General features: G+C 48.5%; 1 protein-coding gene across 5 annotated transcripts in view; it reads right to left on the reverse strand.

Moving 5' to 3' along the window:
- The window catches only part of CDK5RAP2 (CDK5 regulatory subunit associated protein 2), a 167,473-nt gene that overhangs the window by 51,787 nt on the left and 91,710 nt on the right, over nt 1–23,976 (reverse strand). For 3 of the 5 annotated variants that reach the window (XM_010950351.3, XM_010950347.3, XM_045513129.2), the window contains exons 17-21: nt 22,219–22,328; nt 19,913–20,041; nt 13,675–13,770; nt 11,584–11,768; nt 4,172–4,610 (exon numbers count right to left, since the gene is read on the reverse strand). In XM_010950351.3, coding sequence (XP_010948653.2) covers nt 4,172–4,610; nt 11,584–11,768; nt 13,675–13,770; nt 19,913–20,041; nt 22,219–22,328 — 959 coding nt within the window. The remainder of the gene's footprint in view (nt 1–4,171; nt 4,611–11,583; nt 11,769–13,674; nt 13,771–19,912; nt 20,042–22,218; nt 22,329–23,976) is intronic. The other 2 variants (XM_045513130.2, XM_010950349.3) reach the window with 1 other exon arrangement.

A 23,976-nucleotide genomic window follows, 5' to 3' on the forward strand; every position in this document is an offset into this window, starting at 1 on the left:
CATGAGAATGAAATGCCTATGGAATTACTTGTTCTTTGTCTACCTTCTGCACCAGCCTGTAAGCTCTAGGGTTCATGCATTTTGCGTTTCTTATTCATACTCTAACCACAGCTTCCAGCACAAGAGCTAGTATACAATAGGTGCTCAACAACTATTTGTGGAATTAACATACAAACAACCTAAGAGGTCAAATGGGGATGCCTTTTACGTGGAGGAATTTTAAGCATGTTTAAAAGCTGAGAAGAAGGACTTGAATAGAAAATACATTTTAAAAAAAACTACAACTCAATAATAAAAACACAGATAACCCATTTAAATGATGAACAAAGGATCTGATAGACATTTCTCAAAAACAAATACACATATGGCCAACAAGCACATGATAAGATGCTCAAATAGTTGGTCATCAAAGAAATGCAAATCAAATCACAGTGAAATACCCCCACTTCCTATTCATTAGGATGGTTATAATCAAAAAGGTAATAACAACTGTTGGCGAGGATGTGGAGGAACTGGAACCCTCATATGTTGCTGTGAAAACTTCTGTAAACTAGTTGCAGCCACTTTAGAAAAGAGGCTGGCAGTTCCCCAAAATGTTAAACAGACTTACCATATGATCTAACAATTCCACTCCGAGATATATACCCCGGGGAAAGAAAAACATACGTACGCACAAAAACGCGTACATGAATGTTCACGGCAGCATTATTCTTAACATCCAAAAAGCAGAAACTGCCCTAAACGTCCACCAACTAATGAATGGATAAATAAAATGTGGTATATCCATACAATGGACAATGAAACAAAATGAAGTACCGATCCATGCTACAGCGTGAATCAACCTTGAAAACATTATGCTAAGTGGAAGAAGCCAGTCACCAAAGAGCACCTTCTACATGATTCCACGTACCTGAAATCCAGAACAGGCAAATCTATAAAGACAGAAAAAAGCCTGGTGGGGGCCTACAGCTAGGGGTGGGGGAAACAGGAAGTGACTGCTAACGTGTTGGGCTTCTTTTTGGAATAAGAATATGTTCTAAAATCGATTGTGGTTGGGAATGGTTGGGACCCTGAGAATGAGGAAATCAGCGAAGTTTCTCAAGAAGGAAGAGGAAGGAGCCCTTCTTGCCATTCTAGGGTGGAAAATGCTTTTACACACGCTCTCCCATGATCCCCAAGTCAACTCTGCACTCCCAGAGCTCACAGGACCCTAGAAGTTATGCCTATTTTTCTGGATGGAGAGCTGAGATATCAAACAACCAGACTGGTATGATACAGTAAGAAGGTTAGAGAGCCGGATCTCAAATTACCTCTTCAGACTCTACTGCCCAGTTAAGAAAAGTGAGACATGTTCTGCCCTGAAATCCCAGGCAAGAGGAAAACAGGTTCAAGGACAAGAACGGTCTGAGGGGGTGACACGGACCACATGGGAGGAGGCAGATGCCTCATCAGAGAGGCTAGAAAATAACAGTCGTTTGCTTGGTCCTCAGGCTCCACCAATCTTTATTCTTGGATCCAAATCTGTGTGTCATATGGCAGCAGGAAAGTGATCTGCAAGTGCACAAATGCCAGCGCCAATTTCAGGCTGGAGGACTGCCGTCAGTCAGCCCAACGCCGCTCCTAAAATAACAGCCCACAAGATGCTACCTTATGGACGCCGAACAGAGCCCCATCTACTGCCGTATTGAAGATGTCATAGTGGAACTTCCCACAGCGGAAGGGGGACAGGGGCACGCATACATACAGGACAAGGCACGAGGCACGCACTGCCTCACTGAGCCAGCCCTGGGTTCCAGGTCACCCCGATCCCATTCGAGGCACTGAGGAAGTCACATGACTGACCCAAGGGTCCCCATGCAATCACAGGTGTATCTGTAAAGCCCCCCATCTCACCTCTATCCCGTCTCCCTGTTTCACCCTGGGGCTGCAAAGATGTTCTTTCTAACAGGATGCCAAATTTCTAGACTATCTAGGGTTCCTGATTCCTTGACTAACCGAAGACCATTAAATTTTCTTCTCCTTTGCATAGACTGAAGGCCACCCTGGTGATAAGAGGGCGCCTCTCTTCCTGAGAACATGGGGTTATAACATCTCCATCTGCCTCTAAAGCCAGACCTCATTTTACATCCCTCCTACCCTTCTGAACAGCTAAGTCACTCTGGACAATGTTCTGAGCCTTTCAGAGTTTGTATTTCTTCATATGTAAAATGTAGGTAATGCCTCCCTAACTCATATGCTTCTTGAGAAGATTAAATGTGAAATGTGACATATGGGTAGAATTATCTAGCACAATCCTGGCATATATAGCAGATGCTAAAAAATAAACACACCTACCTCCCTTTTGAAGACACCGGCAAGAAGGATAATGCCAAATGAGAAAGATTTTTTCAGTGTATTTGGGGAAATTAAGTTCATTTGCTTATCCAATTTTCCTGAACATAGGATACTATCTCCTACACAAATAAGGGGGAAAAACACACGCACACACACAACATTTAGTTTTCCTAACACATGCGTACAAACTAAACTAGCTGGGGCAGATGAGAGCATTTCTATTCTAGCCAAATGGCACAAATTTGCATTTCGAGTACCGTTAATATAATGGCACTGCCTTTTTTTTGTGTGTGTGTGTCTACTGATATCTTTAGAAAACCCTTTTCTAGAAATTACAGTTTTGGTGTATAATTTAAAACAATCAAAAGCAATTTTGCTAATGATATATCTAACTCTCTTTGGTATACACAAAAGCAGTAATTTAGTGGTCAGAAAATAAACTTAATTCTCCATTCTGATGCTATGAAGCAGTGTGTACAGTTGATTTCTCAGATACAAAACATCCATCGGAGAGAGGAATACCCACAGCCATCACTGGCACGCTGTTACAAACACGGCCCGCTTCCTTCTCTACCAGAACCCTTGCGTCTCCCTGCGGCAGCGAGCCTCGCCCCAAACCCGCCCCCTTCTCCGGGAGGACTTTAGTAAATGGCCCAATCAAATATTGCCAGGAGAGTCTGCCTTATAATAATCTGGCATTTTGGTGGTATTTGAGGAGACGCTTAGAGAAAGCATCTTGACCAAAGCAAAATGTTCACCCACCAAAGCCAGACCCAACCACCCAGGCCAGCGCAGGCTGGAGAGGAGCCTGACCCAGGGAAAGGCCATGGCGGTGCCGTCAGGCTCGGGGAGGGGCCCAGCTCAGCCCCTGAACAGCTGGCTAACTACAGGCACTCAGGACCTGGCTGCTCATCTTTGATGGGTGTTGTAAGCATAGGGGAACACAGACCAAGCCCACAGAACAGGACCTCACACACAAAATCTGCACAGAATAAAACTCAGGTTCTCGTCCCTACCCCTGAAGTCAGGTTATTACAAATGTAATGCAACCTGCAAAAGTAAAGGTCCTACAGAGAACAAACTTACGGTTACCAGGGGCAAAGGGGTGGGGGATGGAGGGATAAACTGGGAGTTTGGGATCTGCAGATACTAACTACCATACATAAAATAGATAAACAACAAGGTCCTACTGTAGAGCACAGGGAACTATATTCAATACCTTGTAATAGCCCATAATGAAAAATAATATGAAAGGAATATATATATACGTGTGTGTGCGTGTAACTGAATCACCGTGCTGTACACCAGAAATTAACACATTGTAAACCGACTACACTTCAATTAAAAAATTTTTAAAAATAAAAATACAAATTGAGAAGTAACTGGCTTATAATATTATATTAGTTTTAGGTATTAAAAGGAAAAAGTAAAGGTCCAGCAATAGGGGGAAATTACATCAATTTTGGCACATTCCCCCCTGTGGAATCTTACAAGCTGTTACAAGGAAAGATGTTGGTGATACATAACATGGAAGAGAAAGAAAGATGCTGCACAGATGTGACTCTGCTTCTATACTGAAAACACAGAAATCTCATGACATACAGATAAATGAGAGAGAGATGGGGTGGGAGAGGAGAGAGAGCGGGAGGAAGTGGTGGCAACACTGTGGGGAAGGCAAGGATGGACTCACACCTCTGGGGAGAGGCCAGGAATCAGTAGAGAGACACCAGACTTTAGACAAAAAAAAAAAAAAAAAAAAAGTAGTGGGATCAGAGGTGATTCTTCAGTTTTTTGTATTTAATAAGTAACTAAGGAAGTAATATGAGGGAAAACTTACTTTTTCGGTCCCCCAGGGGAAGGAAAGGGCAGTGGCCTGCCGCCCCGGCTTCCTGCACAAATTCTCGGGCTGATGCTCCGCGCTGCACACGGCGTCTGAGGGTTTCTCCTCCCAAGCCTCCCTCTGGCCCTCATGTCTGAATCTGAGCGTGTCGCCCTCCGTGGCCGCGGTCTGCACGGAAGCGTCCTTCTGCTCCACCTTGGCCTCCGCGTCCACCTTTGCTAGCTGGGCTCCCAGAGGCCACTTCAGTGCCTCGTGTGGCTGGGAAGACGAGCTGGCATGGATGAAAGGTCCAAGTTCTCCTCCTAGCTGAAGGGCCATCTGCTTCAGTGTCTTCTCCGTTTTACCATCAAGGTATTCTCCAGAAGCTTCCTGCTCTATCAGGCACAGCTGTTCCAGAAGCAGATCACGGAGCGCTTTCAGAAGGTCCGGCCTGTTTCTCCAAAAGGGAAGGAAGTGGAAGGAGCTAAGCTTTCTGCTACGGCCTTGTCCCCGACCCAGCTCCCCCCACCGATTCTGGCCCAGACTCTGTTTAAGCTAAGCATAGTGAGCACCTGCCACGTGCCGGGACCTACGCCAGGTATTTTATCCCCGTCACCCCAGAGCAACCACACAAGGTGGGAACCACCAGGTACTTCGTGGATAAGGAGAAGAGAACTGAGCTGACGCAGGTACACAGCAAGTGAGGGGGCCACACGGCTGCCCGGATGCAGGCTGGGCCTGGGAAGAAGCAAACAGGGTCACTGGTGTTCACGACAATTGTAGGATCCACTCCCTGCCCATTCCAGCTCCATCCCTACATCCAGGGGCAAGTTTGGCCTTGGGTGAATCTGGTCCACCTGCTGGATCTGTGACCTGGTCCAACAGGGTGCACAATGGGTGCTCAGTAAATAGGCACCGAATGAAGGGATGCTGTAAAGTGCTCGGGGTTAAAAGAGCAGTGGCTTTGAAATCAGACCAAAGGGCTTCAGGTTCTAACTCTGCGATTCTTACAAAGTCAGGTGGGTCTTCCCACAGGACAGCTGTGAGGCTTCAACAAGAGAGTACAGGCAGCAGATGCTTTTCATGGCCCTTGCCACACACCCTGGAGACAGTCCCACCTCCGGCGCCCACTGCATCTCTCTGCGGCCTTGGGCCTCTTCCCAGAGCTCTGTGAGCCGGCCAGCAGGGCAGTGGGCAAGTGTGGACCAGTTTATAGCTCCAGGGGAGACCCTAAACCCATGGAGGAAGAGTGTTAGATGAACGTCCAAGTCTCCCTTCCGACAGACAGACAGCACCGAGGCAGGGTCTACACAGTCCCTAGCGGGTGGCCGGCAGGATGAAGTCCCTGCTGCTCACAGCAGTAATCAGATCACCACGCACACTTACTGGCTCTGCCTCCACTCCCGCCTTACTCTCCCCCTCATCGTCCTTCCTGCTGCCTGAGCCACATCCCAAATCAACCAATTGCATCCAAGTCTTTCTCTCAGGCTCTGCTTTCCCAGGAAAATTATGAAAAAAGGTGGAGGGAGGCAAGCACTGAGGGAAGGGCCAGCTGGAAAGCTGTTACTGCCTCCAGGGAAAAGAAGGTGTGGTCAGGATAAGGCGGTGGGATCGGGAGAGGGGAGGGGACAGGAGAGGCCTCACCCTGCGAGGCCCTTCTTCTCTCTGCAGTTTCTCCCACTGCCTGGTTTCGTATCTCTGCTACGACTAGGAGAGACACGGCCCCTCGTGCTCTCTTCCCAGAGGGCCCTCCAGGGGCAGGGGCAAGTAAGGCCTTCCTCCTGTCTGGATTCCTAACATCCAGCCCTTGGCAGAGTCAATCCCATTCAAATTAAACAGCTACAGCACACTGACCTAGGAGAAAAGCTAAAAGTATGAAAAATGAAATTAAAATGTACGGTACATTTCTCACTTCTAATGTGGGATCATCCAGACTACACAAACCATCTTAAAATTCAGTAAACTCAGACTTCAAAAATATTCCTGATATTTCAAGCATGTTAAACTACATTTTCCTTTCCTCTCCTTCCCTTAATATAGATTAAAAATAATGACAATTGTTACCGAGCTGGCCAAAGGAGGACCATTACTCACTACCAAACAACACACAATAAAACCCAAGAAAAAGACTTACAAATGGGTAGTAAAAGGCGGTGAGAGAGGCCATTATAATACACTAAAGTGGTAGTGCTGTTAAATAAAACATTTCAAGTGTTACTCGGCCAGAAATCTGAACCGCAGATTCATTAAGCTGTCGCCATAATCGGGAACTTTTAATGGTTCAGTCCGAGGGTCCTGTCGGAAGCCCAAACACTGTTTATGTACGCTGAGCATCTTTGCCACAAAGGGGGCATGAGGGGAGGAGCACTGACATTTACTGAGCACGTACGGGGTGCTGGAGCCTTGAAACACACTAAATACACGTGGCCCTCACAGTGAGACTGAGATGGGGGCTGTTATTAACCCCATTTCACAGAAGAAGAAGAAACAGGCTCACGAAGATTCAAGGTCCCTGAGCAAAGTGGCAAAGACTGGAGTGCGGACCTTTCAGGCTCCAAAGAAGCCCTGCATGCTTTCCAGTTTTCTAAACATAACCCTTCCACTGTGATGCCGAGCTTTTAATTGTCCACGCGTTCATTCAGATATTTACTGAGCACCTGACAGGTGTCACATAAGGCAGTGGAAATGCATGGCAAAGAAGAATCACGGCACGTACATTTCATTAAGGGGACAGACATTCACACACACGCTGATAACTAAATAAGACAAGTATAAGGAAGGAGGGACGAGGGGGAGGGAGGGAGGGAGGGCACCAGTCCTGAGAAAAAGTGTAGAAGCAGGGATTCTTGTCAGACAAAGAGGTCAGGAAAGGCCTCTTCACAGAGCTGATCTCTAGCTAAGGCACCACCAGTGTCTCAGGAAAAGAGCATCCAGGCAGAGGGAGCAGCTACTGCAGAGGCCCTGAGGGGAGGACGAGCTTGGATGGCTGAGGAACAGGGCGGTCAGTGTGGACAAGAGAGGCAGCTGATAAAGACCGAGAAACAGGCAGAGGCCAGGCCGCGAAGCTCGGATCTCACCCTAAAGGCGACAGAAATCCACTGGAGAGTTCTCAGCACAGAAGAGACAGGATCTCACCTAAGTTTCTAAAAGATGGCTCTGGCTACTCTGTGGAGAACGACCAGCAAGGGGCACAGATGGAAAAGCAGGGAGATGTCAGAAGCTGGGCTGCTGGAGTCCGGGCACGAGTGGGCGGCAGCAGGGACATGAGGGGCTTGGGGGAGGGATCCACTTTAGAGGTGGATTCAGCAGGACTTGCTGATAGGTATGAGGGGTGTGGAAAGCAGACTTTCGGCCACAGAAGTGCTGACATGTGAAAGAACAGCAGAGAAGCACGTTAGAACAGGGGGCTGGGCTTTAGACAGACAGAGCTGAAGTGCCTATTAGACACCCAGGAGGAGATGGTGACCTGGAGAGGGGTCTGCACCGCCAGAATTACTGTGGAAGTCATGCAGGACACTCTGAAGCCACAGGACAGTGAGAGGAAAAGGGAGCTGAGAACAGAGCTCCAGGCCACTCCAGCATCTGGCATCCAGCACAGGAAGAGGAGCCAGCAAAGGAGACCGAGAAGGAGGGGCCCGGGAGGGAGAAAGAAAACAGGGTGGTGAATGCAAGGCCAGAGTACGTGGCAGCTGCCTGGGAAAGAGGACACTAGGCACTGGGTTTCACAACTTGGAAACTGGCATTGACCTTGGTAAGTGATGCGAAGGATGTGAAAGCACTTGGAATGGGATAAGGAGGGCTAAGTGGTCCCCCACCTGTCACGTCCAGCCTTTCCTTCACAGCTACCCGCACAACACGCAGTCACAGGACAGGTCACACTTGGCGTTTCGCATCATTCATTTCAAAGTGAGCGCTCACTCGGCACCCCCAGCTCTAGCTGGCACCTCCAGCACTAGCCAATTCTGCAGCTTCTCCCGGCTGGTGACCCACCCTGGTCGGGGGAGGGAGCCAGGGAGGCCACAGGAGAGCTGGTCAGAGGGAGCAGCATGGGCTGGTTCTGAAAGGAGAAGCCGCTGGGTCCCCTCCAGGGCCAGGAAGGGCCATGTGGCTGGAGCACAGGAAGCCGGGTGGGAACCGGGTGAAGGTCTCCAGGCCAGGCGGGGCCTAGCAGGCCGGGCTGGGGAGTCTGATCCCGAGACAAGTGGAGAGTCTCTGTGGGGTTTTAAGCAGAGGAGTGACTGCACTGCATTTTAAGTAACTGCGATGGGAGTGGTGTGGAGAACAGACTGGAAGGGGGCAGGATGCTGCAGGGCACTAGTTAGGAAGCCACGGCAGAGAGGTGACAGAGAAATGTGACAGAAGCAAGGAATGGAAAGGACACAGCAGGAGGAGGAGAAGTGTATTCAGGAGAGGAACGGTTTGGGGGCTGCAGGAAGAGGGAAGGCCAAGGAGGACTCCGGCTTCTGTCTAGATCCCCAGGCCCCAGCCCCTCTCTAATACAGGATCTCCCTTCAGGGACTTGCCCCGCCCGTCTTCTCCCCTGCAGCCCACACCCCCGAGTCTCTCCCACTGCTGCTCTGCTAATGTCTTCTGACCCCTCGCCGGCGTCACACTCTGGTGGGACCTTACCTGTCCCCCATCCACGCCCAGAAGAGCAGACTCAGGTTCCCTAGGACTGAGCGTCTCTCTATTACGTAGAGCTCAACTGTAGTATACAAATAATCCCAAGGGCTCCCCTTTCAGACTTTTTCAAATGTCACACCTAAGTTTCAGCTATAAACCCCAAGGTATTTAGGTAATAAATTCTAAACCACGTCCTCTAGGGAATGGGGCAAAGGAACTGGAAGTAAATAAAAGAGAGGGCTGGACCCACAACCACAGTGTACACCATGCAGAGGGGAGACGACCAGCCCATCCCCCACGAGCCAAGCGGGGCCCCGCACCGACCCTGCGCTCCCCCGCCTCAACCCCGTGAATGAGTGCTCTGCTTGGTCAAGTGCAAGACAGCTAGCCAGGCTAAGGCAGCGAGGGGACAAGTTCTTCCTTATTCCATCCCTGTGGACGGACAGGTAAGTGGCATCAGACTCACTCCTGGGGCCCAGCTACCCCGCCAGCCTGCTGGCCCCACAGTGGACGGTTGGAGGGTGGGAGAGCTCAGAGGTGGAAGTCCCGGGCCTCAGCCGATGGAGCTCCGCACCCAGGATTCAGACCCGGGCTCAGCAAGGAACACAGGCCTGAATAAAGGGTGGCTGATGTCTCCTGCATACGGTAAGACCTGAGCGTCATGGGAAAGGTTAGGAGAAATTGGCAGGGCACAACTTAAGCAGTATTATCACCAAAATCCCACTTAACATCAAGCTGGATCTATACTTTATACACATTATTTCATTTAATCCTCACAAGATCCCTATGGGGTAAACAATTATCATCACGCCCCACTTTCAGATGGGGAAACAGAGATGAGGAGACATGTCAGAAGGTCTAAATGGTAGGGCTGGACTGGAGCACAGGTATGTCTGACTCCAATACTCTGCTTTTTCAGTCCATCAAAAACACCTACCTCCTGGAGGGAATTCCTAGACAGAAAACTGGTGTTTCCCAGACCAGTCAGAACCCTAGCTACCCAAGCAGGCTTTTTAAAACACCACACCAATTGGGCCTTTAGGACAGCCCTTAGAGCCACGACTCCAGGCACCTACAAGGAGCAAGCAACCAAACAAACAGCAGGTGTCATAAGCTTGTCTGCAGAGGGTTGGCCCACAAAGCATTTTCTTTAAAAATGTAATGAAGTCCAAATTTTTTTTAATCAAAAGGTTTTTATTTTTTAAGTTTTAATAATTTTTTTAGTAAAGTTTGCTCTCAAAGCTTACTTGGTAAAATTGGAAATGATTCAGCCTTTTGGAAATAATGCTGCAAAAACAGGACTTATACCCTTTGATGATATTATCAGTGACAGGCTGAACCTATCAAAAAAAAAAAAAAGTCCAGTTTCTCTTTTCTAATTTAAAAAAGTTTTACTTAATTGCTTAAATTTAAAAATAACATTAAAATAATCCTATAACTAGTTACAAAGGACAGCTTGAAAAAGTCTCTTCTCATTTTGAAAAAATGAACATAATGTATCCATGATGTTCCAAGAACATGAAATTTTAAAAACTAAAGACTTCAAATCCTTGATAAACCAGGAGAATTAAAAGATCTCAATACAAATTTCTACTGAAAGACTGGACACTCTGAGCCCAGGTGCTCGCGTGACAACGGTGATCTGGGGCCCCTGTCTGCTGGGAGGGAGCACACAGACCCCAAGTCACTGCACTCCCACAACGGTCCACTGTACTTTCCCCAGCTCATAGCACCTAGGGCCCTCCGAGGTGGCCCACAGAGACAGCAAGTCACATCTGTTCACTCTGACATAACCTACGGGCCCCTGATGTGGAGGTAGCCCTCCAGTTTACAAGTGTGGATTCAGGTCGCCTAACTCCCTGGGATGATGTACCAGAATGGCCACTGGGCAGCTCCCCTAAGAGGCCTCACACCCGAAAAGTGTAAACAGATGTCAGGGGCTGGGAAGGGTAGCCTCCCCAAGCTCACAGAAACAGAACATCTCCATCCTTTTCCAGCTGAAGAACTGTCTCCGAGGCTGAGCCCACCAAGGACCCGAGGACGGCTAGGTTCCCGCTCGAGCCAAGAGCCCTGGGCAGCGACACCGGCTCCATTTCTGCACCTGCGCCGGAGGAGAACCACAGCTCTCACTGAACACACGCCTCATGCCCGCCACGTCCCTCGAACATCATTCGTCCTCGCTCCTCACGGCAACCCCAAGAAGCGGTCAGAGAGACGGGGGCCCTGGGAGACGGGGGCACGTTTCCCTCCGGCTCCCAGGTCCACAGCGGCCGCGATGGTGGACGGGGCAGAGTGGGAAAGAAGGGCAACTGGCCCTGAAAGGACTCATTTGAAAAATACCAATGTACGGAATATTTCTCCTTTTTAAGAAAAACACCCTGTAGTGTCTCCTCACACGGGAATGACTCCTCCCGGCAGGTGTAAGGAGAAGGGAATTTCAGTTCAAGCACAACATAAAGCAGCAGAGTCGGGACCACACTGGTGGCTTCTACTGCTGTGGAAACTGGCAGAGACTCCTCTCCTCCGACAGCCGGGCAGCCCTTCCCGGGGCTCCCCAGACTGATTCTGAGGGACAGCTTTCTCCTCTCTACGAGAGCCCTGCACGAGGCTCCGCTGAATGAAGTCCCCTCACGGCCACCGGCCTGCAGCCAATCACTTGATGGCACGACTGGCCAGGTTCCTCCCAAGCCGCTTCAGGTGCTCTCTCAGGTAAACTGCCCAGCACCTCATCCAAATCCATTCAGCAAAGCGAGGCTGGCCTCCCCTCAAACTCCAGAGCCAAGGCAGGGCCTGGGCCCCTCATCTACCTGGATTCCAGCAACCACGTGGCCTTCTCGCTGAAGAGCGGGCCAAGCAGGCTCACGAGCTCGCCTTCTAGGCTCTGGTCTCCGGGGCAGCCAGATTTGGGGGCTCCGTCGTAGTCCAAAATATTGGAATCTGGGTGTCTTAAATATCCATTTTTGCAGCCCCCTCGGGAATAGTCCTCCGTAATCTGCAAATCGAAGTATGTGGTCAGATCATGGACTACAGAGGAGGGGAAGAAGGTCATGTGGAGGAGAGAGAAAGGGTGGAGACAGAGAGTGATGGGTGAGTGCAAGTCAACCGGAGAGAAACTGCAAGGGGAGAGGGAGGGAGGGGACACAGGCACGCGGTCCACACATGCTCACTGTCCGGCAGGAAGATGCTCTGGCGAGGACACAGAGATGCCTACGTCACTTCTCCTCATCCTCGGTTTCCTCATCTATAAATGGGATAGTAACACCGCCTTGAAGGAGGCTAGGATGACGGAATGAGATGGCTGACCCACTTAAGCTCATGGCACAGCGTCTTAACCCCTACAGCTGTGTCCCCCAACCCACGGCCTCCTTCTTGTGAAGTCTTTCTAAGGAGGGTACAGAACATGGTTAATTGTTAAAGCATTAACAATGCATTGGACATTTATTACAGACTTCTTGCAATGCACCTTCCTCATTATGTATCAGAGAACCAACCTCTTTCCAGACACATCCTAATTAATGTGACTTTGATTTGTCTCATCAGGACAGTGGAGAGTTCCTAATTCCCACAGAGATGTTATTTACAGATCCACCTTCTTGGGTCACTGAGGGTCCCAGAAGAGTGGTACCAAGGAAACGTCTAGTTAAAGCCTGCGCTGGGCATGTCTTGAGGCGCCGCAATTAGCATTCTTTCTCCCCCTTTCCAGAGCTGTGAGTTTCTCCTACCAGTCTATAAATAACTCCTCTTGACTGCATTACTGCCGGTGATATACACACTGGCCAACACACCCCTCTCTCCACGTTTGTACAATGATTAAGATTTTTAAATGGAAGACGAGACCCACACAAACGAGCTGTTATTTATAGGGTCTTGTTTGCCACCAATCTAGTTATTAAATCCATCTAAATAAGCAACCTCCACAGAGGGAAAAGTCTAGAATATAATAACAAAAAGAGCAATTGCCACCGTTTACTAAGCACTCAGTACCTACCTTCTATTTAAATAACACAACAGTTCTAACAAGGAGGTATTACTACCCTCATCGATGGGGAAACTCGGGCTTAGAGGTTAAACAAGGGTTAACCAAGGTCACAGAGATAGTGACCAAAACTCAAAATCAGATCTATCTGATTCCAAAGCCCCTACTTTTAATCGCTTTGCTCTCCAAAATGCTCTACATTTTGATGGTCTCCCATTCATGACTCCTCAAGCTTGAACAACTTGAAAGCCACGAATGCCAAATCTGCAGCCTCCCATCTCCCGCCACATCCGTCTTTAGGGTCCTTTCAGCCTTGGAGAACATTGGTTCCTAATGTGCAGTATCCATGTGACCGGAGAAGCCTTCTAGGTAAACAGGGTCAGATTCTCAACCCCGCCCAGAGGATAGTAAGCTGGGTTTCAGATCAGAACACTGTGGAGAGACACCGGGAAGGAAAGTTTGGTTCCATCGGTGGCTCCTTATGTCACAACAGAATGATCTGGGAGCTCACAACAGTCCAGAGACAAGGGCTCTGGGCCCTACTCTGTCACTGACTTACCCTGAGCCCTAAATAAACCATCATCCCCTCCGAAGCCTCAGTTTCCAACGCCTAAAATGAATGGGTCAGATTAGAGCTTGGAAGACCTGCCCAGGCACAGCATCCAATGCCTACTATTCTCCTATGACAGTCTCGCTTGTCTTTGCAACGCTACGTTTGTTCTCCGGCTTCATGACAGGCTCTACCACCCCATCTGCAACTTCTGAAAAGGCAGAGATCTCCTGTCTGCTCTCCTCAGGCACACAGCAGGCGCACACATAGGCAGAAGGGACAGGAAACCCACAGGACTCGTTCCAGCCTGGAAGACCGGCCTGGGCACAGAGAGGGGAGGATGGAATAAGGTCTTAACTGACACATTCCTACCTTGTTACTCTGCTCCGGATGCTGGTCACTCAGGAAATGATCCTCAACATCCTCTCCGAGTCTGCTTGAGTCCTCGTCTTCCTTGCTAGCCAGAAGCTACACGGAGCATGGAATGGTGTGAAAATGCAACCCAAAAATGTGTGCAGCGTGAGTGTGTATGAATAAGTTGGTGATGTCTTTTTTAAAAAATGCAAACACAAAAAACAAACCAAAAAAGGGGCAGAGACAAATGCCAAAGCCCTGAAATACAAATCAGCCAAAGTCAGAGTCGCTGGTTCTGGCAAATCACACACGGCTGCCTGAGATCAGGCAAAACTGAAGGACAAATTCCACGAGAAAGAGCTAAAGCCATCTCCCCTGCCCTCACTCGGCCATCCTTGAGCTGCTGGAAATCGAATGCGCTGTCTGTTGTGCCGCTGCCATACCGCTAAATTCACTTTCAGATTATGTAAAAGTAACAAGATTTTGGAAAATAGCTATTGATGGAATTGAAAATATCACATAGCGAGAAAGAGGTAAATGCAATTTATGGTGTGTCCGACTATGCATCGCTTCTCCTATTTAGCACAGGGACGGTCACGCATCTGACATGGACAGTCCCAGCCACACCGTCACTCTGCTGACGAAAGATCCTCATCGCTAACGAGCAGAGAATCAAACTTGCTTGAAGATAACTTTATGGGTTTGAAAATCAAGGCTGGTTATTTATAAAGATTGCATAAATCTGTGATTTAAAGAAGTGTAAATCCCAAAGCTTCTGCAGTCTGTCTTCTACAGAATGGACAGTACAGTGTTCTCAACAGGGCCAGATCCCAGCTCTCTGGAAGAGCGAAAATTCTAGTCATAAGATACCCTGATTAACCACATGAAAAAATGAGAGGAAAGAAAGGTAGCCACACCCAGGGAGGCAATCAGTCAAGGCTGCTTCCAAAGCTCAACCAAACCTCATCTCACCAATGAAGCTCTGCGCCAAAGCGTTAAAACCACAAGCCCGACCACCTGGTAGGCAGGCTGTACCTTGGACGTTTCTAAGGTTCTGTCTCTATCCTTCGATTTTATGAATTCCTACAGTTAGTCAATTATCCCATAATTTTCCCAGCCCAACTTAAACTTTTCTGATCGCCCTTCTAGAGGAAACACTTGTTTTGGAAAAAAAAAAAAACCATGAACTGACTTCAGAAAGTCATTATTTTATAGAAAACGTCGCAGGATCAGAACACACTTAACCTAACCATCCTCATCAGGATGAAGCAGAACTGATGAACTGACCCATCAGCTCTCACTCCCAGGTATTCATCAAGAGAAATGAAAATGCATGTCCACGTAAAGACTTGTACATGAATGTTCACATCAGCTTTTATCATATCCAAAAACTGAAACAATCCAAATGCATATCAACAGCAGGACGAATAAAGAAACTGCAATATACCTGTACCACGGAATACTATCTAGCAATAAAAAGGAGCAAACAGTTGATTCACACAACAGCATGGATGAACCTAATAGAACGTGCTGAGTGAAAGTAGCTTTGCACGGAAGAGAAGGCACACTGTGGTCCCATTTATGTGACGGTCTAGTACAGGCAAAAGTAAAGCGGCTGGGGTGGGGGTAGAAATTGACTAGAAGGGACATGAGATCTTGACAGAAGTTCCGGTTACACAGGGACATACTACTTATAAAACTTAGCAAATGTAAACTTACAATTTCTATCTTTATACTTCATTATATGTAAGCTTAACTTTAAAAGGAAAAATAACTATAAACATATGTTGAAGGTAAAGATATACATGTTTAAGTATTTAGGGGGCAGTGTACTGATGTTTGTAATGTACATTATGATTTATCAAAAAGATAAGATGTGGTGATGATGGTGGGAAATGCTAACGGTAGAATCCAGGGGGTGAGTATGCGGGTGTCCACTGCGAAGTTCTTTTCACTTTGCTATGTTTGAAATTTTTTTCATAATAAAATCCTGGGAAAAGCCTCTCTCATCTTAGAAAAAGTAAAATTATGTTTTTCCCCCTGATTCACCAACAACTCTGGCTACTGGGTGCTCTCTGCCTCTCTCCAAGCTTCTTAAAAGAACTCTGTCCTCACCTTTGGGGACGTGGCTTTGGCTGCCAACACTTTCCAGAAACTGCTCATGAAAGGTCCCCAAAGGCCTTCTAATGCAGGAGATCGGACCCTCTTGGCAAGAGGGAGGAGGCCAAAAGGCACTCCTCCCCAACCCTGTGGATCAGAGGAGGGTCTCCCTGAAGTTTAGCCGAGCAAGGTATTGTTAACCCATGTCATTGCAAGCTGAAACAGCAAAAGCATCAAAGTTATTCCTCATTTGCAGAACCACAACCACTCCAGTATCAATACACTGAAATAAAAATTAGCTTTCATTTCTCTTTACCTCCGCTGACACGGTCAAAATGAAAAGTAAACTCTCAACCGCCAGCAATGGTTACAAAATTAAATGTTGTGGACACAGAGAAATGTCCCTCACGCCCTATGTGACTTATCAGTTTCCAAAGACTTAGAACAAGAGTCTGGAAAGCCCTGGGCGTCCCTGCAGGTGGGCTCGGTCCAGCGCCAGCACCACGTGGAGCAGGGCCCCTCACGCCCCTAGGTGCCCACCAGCTCTTCCTCACTTCCCCATCCTTGCGGCTCCTCTGTCCTCTGCATGTGGCCACTGTCCCCCTCACCGCTGAAACTGCCCAGGTCACAAGCCTGTCCCCACGCCCACACTCACTCCACCTCAGCCCTCACCACGTTCTGCTTCTCAGCGTCCCGTACTCCCTGGGGCAGGGACCGGGTCTGGGTTCAGTTTTAACAGCAATGCCCAGTGCTCAATGAAACACTGCTAAGAAAACAAATAAATGAATAAAGTTGTTTTTTTTTTCAAACTGAGAGTTGGAACCAAAAGGATGACCTCTGGCCTTGCTACTCCAAGTGTGTTGTTCAGAGCAACAGAAGCTTGTTAGAAATGCAGGCTCCCAGGCCCCATGCCAGGCTCACTGAACCACAATCTTTGTTTTAACAAGATCCCCAGAAAATTCACACGCACACTAACCTTTGGAAGCACTGCCCTTTGGCGCTGTTAAAACAACACTGGAACAGAGTCAGAAGAAGATTGTAGTTCCAACTCTGCCACTAACTTACTAAAAAAATACAATTAGAATCGCTGTGTTTTACATACTGAGTGTCTACCACATGCCAGGCTTGGTGCCAAGGGTTTATAAATCAGGCAAAACTCATAACAACTTATGAAGCTAAACTGTGAGAAACCTCCTCCTTTTAATGAAATTAAATCTGCTTCTGACAAACCAAATTGTATTCTGTTACTAATAACAGAATTTAACAAGCGCCTCCTACTTCTGAGTACCGTTTCTGTCCTCTAAAGTCACACAGGGTCTATTTCTTATTCCAAATGACAGCTCTCCACATATTTGAGTTGAATTAAATTATGCCCCTTAAATCTATGTTTCCTCTCCACGCCAGAAAGAAAAAAATCATTGGTTTCTAACCGTTCCTAAAAATGACAACAGAAGTAAATAATGACAGCGACCAGCCCTGTCTGAGTGCTTGCACATGTTTCCTGTCCCTCAGGGGACGGGACAGCAGCATGTGTCACACAGCTCATGGTCTGCAATGCTCACCACCCTGACTGCAGTCTGCTCAAGCCACTCCTGGACGTCAATTCTCAACCACATTTTTCTATAATACATGAATTATAACCAGTAAGTAAACATAAGGACATAGCAGCAACCTCATTAGAGATTTTTTTTTTTTGATGCACTTTAAAACAAAAGGATGTCTGTTCTTGGCCTTTTGGTTGGTTGGCTGGCTTCTCAGTGAACTGCCCGCATGCAGGGAGTAAGCACTGAGTGCCCAGCGGGAGGGAGTCCGTCCCAGGGCCATCATTTTGAAGTCACACCTGACAAACTGTATCAAGGGCCTCCTACTCTTTACAGCCTTGGTCAAATTAAAAGTTACAGAGGAAGGGGGGACTTGAAAATAAATTAGATGCCCATTATGTGTATATATATATATATATATGTCTGTATCTGTACTTTTGACCTAGTAATTGCTCATCAATACAGTCTAAGAGAAAAAGAGCCTAAACCCAGAAAATGATTTGTATCCAAAGACACTCATCACATCATTTAAAATAGTGAATCCCTGGAAAAGCGAGGCAGTTAGTTAAACTCGAGGCGTTCCTAAGATGCAACAGGATGTTACAATATACTGGCCACCAGAAAGAAACAGGAGCCAGGACTGTATGTGACTGTATGTGCGCTAATGTTTATGTTCACGTACACAAATAGCAAAGGAAAGAGTCTAAGATGTTAATTAACTGAGTGTTTTAAAGTGACAAGATCAGAGGTCAGTTCTATATTTTCCAAGTTTTAGGAAAGGGTGTGGACCAATTAAAATTGGAGGAAAAAATACTGAATCTTAAAAATACAAAATACACTTGCTGTCTTTTTTTTTTCCCTCTTCTGACGTGTGGGCTCCTGGAGAGTGGGAGTGGGGCCAGCCCCGGCTTGGAGAGCCCTGCTGCTCAGAGAAGGCTGTGGACCACGTGAGCATCTCCCACTGGGAGAGCCGCACGCGCTCCCGGGGAACGGCAGGCAGCCTCCCCTCGCTGCCTCCCACCCTCGCTACTAACAATCTCCCCTCCCTCTGCTCCAGATTACTAGGGGAGCACCATCCTTCCCGTGAGAATCTTCCCATCCCATTCTGGAGGAAGATGGGGGTCCGTGCTACAAAGGACACGGCTCTTCATAGGGCCCTCAAACTGAAGTGCAATGTGATAAATGACCAAGTCTGAACCAGCTGGTGTTGAGACCTCAGAGTAACTCAGAGCGATCTCAGGGAAGAGGAAAAACCCTCTGTTCTCCAAAGGACATAATGGGACACTTCACGGATTTTTTTCAAAGGGCAAATGAACAAGCACACTCGCCATGTGCGACTCCAGCGAAGAAAAGAATGAGCTGCCTATTAAAAATGCCACCTCGGAGAAAACAAACCAAGAGACCCATTTCTCCCTAAACGGACTGCAGATACTCTTGGTTTTCAAAATTATCCGGAGCCCTGGAGACTAAGAACAATAACGTTTCCTCTCCACGAGTGCAGATGGCCAGAGCGTAGTATAAATACCTTTGGGTGTTTCCCACTTGGAAGGTGGGAGGAGACAGCTTAAGGCTGACAAATCTTTCCCCAGAAATGATGTCCCAAGGAGACCTCCAACTACCCAGCACGCCAACCCCAACCAGGAAGATTCAGGGCATCCGAATGCAGAAGGCCCTCAGCATTTTGTGCTGAGAACAGTACCAGTCTCCTGAAACTAACCAGCGTAACACAGGCCCGGAGCAAGGCCCCCTAGGCAGAGGTCAGACCAAGCAGGAGCTCAAGGGAAGGGACGGCCAGCCCCTCCTCACTGTCACAACGTCAGGGCCCTCCTCCTGTGCGGCACGGGCCAAGAAGAACAGAGAAAATCGGAGACGGCTCGTCACAAAGATGAGCAGAGAGCCTCCTCTTTCCCCAGGGTGGGCTAACAGGACAGGCCCCGTAACCCTCAGTGGGCCCGCAAGCCCAGGAACCGCACACTCTTCAGTGCAGACACCATGATTTAACTTTCTGTGGCCCTTTCGGGCTTTCAGATGCCACCAGCTGAAAACTCCCAGAGTCCAGAAGCCGGACCTGTGGGCTCCCAGGACACTGATGGCTTCCTCCCTGTCATGTCCTCCGTACATGGCAGAGTGCAAGGGTCCCTGGGCACGTGGGGGAAGAAACAACACACATTCGGTCAAACCCAGGAGTCAGATGCAATGGGAGTGAGAAGAGGCAGAGTTCAGAGGGTTAACACAAGAAGTACATGAAAAAGCGTGTCTGCTCGTTTGTTTTCCATGGTAACGGTCCATCAAGGTTGCATCTACACTACCCAAGTTATCTGGGTGACCTGGCAACTCTCCAGACCCCTAAGGCACCACAGCGATCATCCGGATGCGCTGTCTGCAGCACGGAACCCAGCGCCGGGGCCCAAAGCATCACAAAACATTGAGCGTGTCCACGTAGACATGACCCGAACTCAAGGACGCCTGTGGGCAGACCTGCTGACCTAAGAGCGCCCTCGGACCCCATCCACAGCAAAGAGGATTGCAGCAGAGACCAGGGCAGGGGCGGCCCTGAGAAATGCCAGGGGCCGTTACTTTCTGTGACTGGCACACAACAAGATGGTTCTTCTCACCTCCATTTGGCCTACTGACTCAGACCTGCCATCTCTCGGGAAGCCCGCGCAGGAGAGATCAAAAATGGTTTTCTTCAGGTGCTGGTTGTCCGCATGCAGCTCCTTCACCAGCTGGATAAGCTCGCCGACCTAGGGGACAGCAGACAGAGAGGGCTGGCTGCCCAGGGGCCCACTTCCGCCTCCCAGGGCCAGGGCCTACCGAGCAATCTCCCCAGCATCCCAGGCCTGGAGAATCAGGCGGCCTGATTCCAGTCTTCAGGCCACCACTAGCGTTTCTGCTCTCTAACCCCAGAGCCACCACTGGAAGGCACAGGGCCCCCAGGCAAGCTGCCTCATCCAAGCCTCCATTCCCGCATCTGCAGAATGGGTCACGGAGAGAACTGACAACGACCGTGGTCACACAGCACCAGAGCCTCCGGCCCCGGCGAAGCGCTCCGTCAATGACAGCCAGCATCATCTCTGCCTTGTACTTGAGAATCTGGAGGAAGAGCTCTCGAGACAGAAATTTCTCAGACTGCACCAGAGCCTCATCTTACAGCATTTACCTTCTCTTTCTCTGCCTCTCCAGCAACGTCAGTAGTAACAACAGTCTTCAATTACAAAGTGAGTTTCAGCTCCTAAAATACTCCCACAAGCTTGAGTCAGTCACTCCTTATAAAAACCCTAAGGAGGTGGACAGGCTTGTGAGATTCTCCCCATTTTACAGTGTGAAGCCCAAGATGCAAAGAAGTTCCCCACCCGAGGTCCCCCAGCTGGGGTGCCTGAAGAATTAAATGACACATAAAAACAGTCAAGCACCTGGTCACGTGGGAAAGGGCAGCTGCCCCCACAGGGGCAGAGCCAAGCCCGGAGCTGAGACTCCCCATCCAGTGCTCCTCCTTCAGGCACAGGTCTTGCTGGGCCAGGTACTTAAGCAACTGAACATCACATTGGATCCCTGCAAGCTTCAAACCCCAGTGGCCACTAATTTTCCAAACATGTCCTAACGGGGTCACCATTAGCCCCTCAAACAAAGTGGGAAAGCTCACTCTCACCGCACACAGGTGTCCACTGCACCAAAACACCTACACAAACTGGACCCAGCCATCAAGGAGGTTACAGTGGGAAGAACTAAACATTTTGATTCTGTAAACATTCGCTAAGTGCCAACCAAGTGAACTAGTTCCTGCCCTTAACACAGCCACCATAGGTACAAGCAGCAGCTACTATCATCTGTCTTTCTCTCCTTCAAAAACTGACAGTGCAGGTATAGCTCAGTGGTAGGGCACATGCTTAGCATGCACGAGGTCCTGGGTTCAATCCCCAGTACCTCCATTAAAAAAAAACAAAAACCTGACAGATGCCTCAATGCTCCTTGCTCCACTCCTTTGAAATGCCGAAATTTCCATTGTTCTCCTTTCTATGTCTTCTGTACCTTACATTTTTTTTTCTCTCTCTCTCTGCTGAGACAGCCTTCCAACTATACAAACTCCTATTCATCCTCCAAAACCCAATTCAGGCCTCATTTCTGTTGAGAAGCTTCCTCTGACCAAGCGAGTACCTGCCAGCCCCTCGACAGTTAACTCTCCTTCTCTGCTACCCCTGAACCTTGCACATCTGCCTATTACAGCCACCCTTGTAACCCATACTGCCATGCCTGTTCACCAGAATGTGAATTATTCCAAGACAGAAACTGAATCTGTCATACAGGGATGATAATTTTATGATAAATCAGTGTCCTCTGAGCTCACACTTCCTATTCTTACCAATGGCTCTTAGAACCTTGAAATATTAAACCCTCTAAACCACACCAATGATCAACAGATTGAAAAACCTTTACAGTTTTGAAGATTTATTGATCAAACCTGAACCTTTCTTCTTTCAAAAAGCATCTATTAACTCCCACTATGTGTGCCAGGTAGTGGGAAATCAAAAATAAATAAGATACACTCACTCACTATACGATGTTCACAGCCTACTGGAGATACAGAATAGCCAGAAAATCACAAATCGGTCTGAGAAAAACATCAACGCAATTAGGTACACAAGAAGAGAGGAGAATGACCCGCGTGAAAGGTGGCTCCCTCTCTGGGGGGACAGGGAGCGCTTCCTAGAGGAGACGGAGCCTTGCTGGGTGCAGGAGCCTGGAAAGGAGGGTAGCAGGGATTGGGAGGGCACACCACGTCACGTCACGGAAGAGAAGGAACAGAGACAGGCAGGGAGGGAAGAGAGAAGGCAAGAGGGGCTTTCAGAATCTTACACCTCTGATCAGAAGCCTGTGAGGCAACAAATACCCAACAGAGCACTGAGAGTTAACAGGTCAGTACCTTCTTCTTAAGTTCTTCTTGAGAAAAATGTTCCACTTGAAACCGGTTGTGCTCTTCAAGGCAAATACTCAGATATGATGTTTGATCGCTATAAAATGAAAACGGTTCTTCTGCACAAAAAAAAAGTGGGGAGAAGGAGAAAAAGATCATCAGAAATAGATCCTCCAGAGCCCAGCCCCAGTGCAGTGCACCTAAGGCAGTCTGAACTGGGTGGGGAGGCTGGATCGGGGTGCAAGGACACATGGGGGGTTGAATGCACCACCTTTGGAGCAAAAGTAATTTCCCCCTTTCTCTACAGGCTGAGATCACAGTGTCTGGTTTCACCATGGGCTGCAGGCATTCGCTGCGGCCAACTCTGAATTATAATTTGCATATCGAGTGTTGTATCTGGAGACCATTCTGAGTGGCACAAGTGAACGATGGTATCAGTTTCAATGAGGGAGTGATTCTGCTTAGGTGAGAACGCAGGAAAATTAGCTGTGACCCTCAAGGGTAGAACTCAAGGGAAATCAAAAGTGCCTGATCTATTTTTATTGGCCCCAGAGCCCTCCATGGGAGCGAGCAGAAACTGCCTGCTAGATGTAAAAGAAGGGAGCCTTTGGTCACCCAGGAAGGGTCCAGGTCCTCTACAGCAGAGGTCACGTTCTAGCAGGGAGCAGAGGCGCAGAGAAGGGCCAAGCCCCTGACCCCGTGAGGCCCATCCACAAGCAGACCACACTGCACACGTGCGGGGAAGAGCTGACACACTTAATGTACTGCTCAGAGCTGGGCGTCAAAGACGTCCTGACTCCAATCTGGCTAAATCAACCCTCACCCCCATGGCCAAGCCTCAGTGTCTTCATCTGTAATGTGAAAGTCAACACTCTACCCAATGGGATGACTGTCAGGATCAGAGACGAGAAGTTAAGTGTCTCGTACACAGCAGGTGCTCAAAAAATATCAAACCTACCACAGCTATGATTAAGTTTTAGCATATGCGACAGCACCAGGCTAGAGACGGGGAAGAAGAGACCAACCCAGAAAGACTGAGGGGCTTGGGTTCTAACGAGGGAAAGGTCAAAGACTGCTGCCCTCAAATGAACTTACATATAAAACAGAACAGACTCACAGACATAGAACACAGACTTGTGGTTGCCAGACGGGAGGGGGGATGGGAAGGGATAAACTGGGGGTTTGAGATTTGCAGATACTGGGCTGGCATATATAAAATAAACAAGTTTACACTGTATAGCACAGGGAAATATAGTCAATATCTTGTAGTAGCTTACGGTGAAAAAGAATATGAAAATGAATATATGTCTATTCATGTATGACTGAAGCATTGTGCTGTACACCAGAAATTGACACAACTTTGTAAACTGAATATACCTCAGTAAAAAATAATAAATTTAAAATAAAATAAATAAAATAAAAAAGGCTGCTGTCCCGAGCAGAGCAATGTGCACATCATGGGACCCTCCCCAACTGAACCCACTCGCGGTGGTGACAACGGGACAAGCCCCGCTACAGCAAGAAACAGCAGTCTCACCCCCATGTGTCTGTCTGCGCAGCCGGGCTCTGCTGAGGGCGCCTGTTTTGTGCCATGAGGGCTGTTAAACCAGAGAATGGGGGACGCAAGGGCCCGAATCTACCTGGAGGTGGAAGTATCAAATGATGGCAGAACAGCGCAGGGGCGGCCAGGAGGCCAGGCTGCGGCGGACCCCCCCGCACAAGTCATACACCGCGCTCGGCCCTTCTACCCAAGCCAGACGGACGCAG

Source organism: Camelus bactrianus, chromosome 4 (assembly GCF_048773025.1).
Source record: "Camelus bactrianus isolate YW-2024 breed Bactrian camel chromosome 4, ASM4877302v1, whole genome shotgun sequence".
NCBI lineage: Eukaryota > Metazoa > Chordata > Mammalia > Artiodactyla > Camelidae > Camelus > Camelus bactrianus.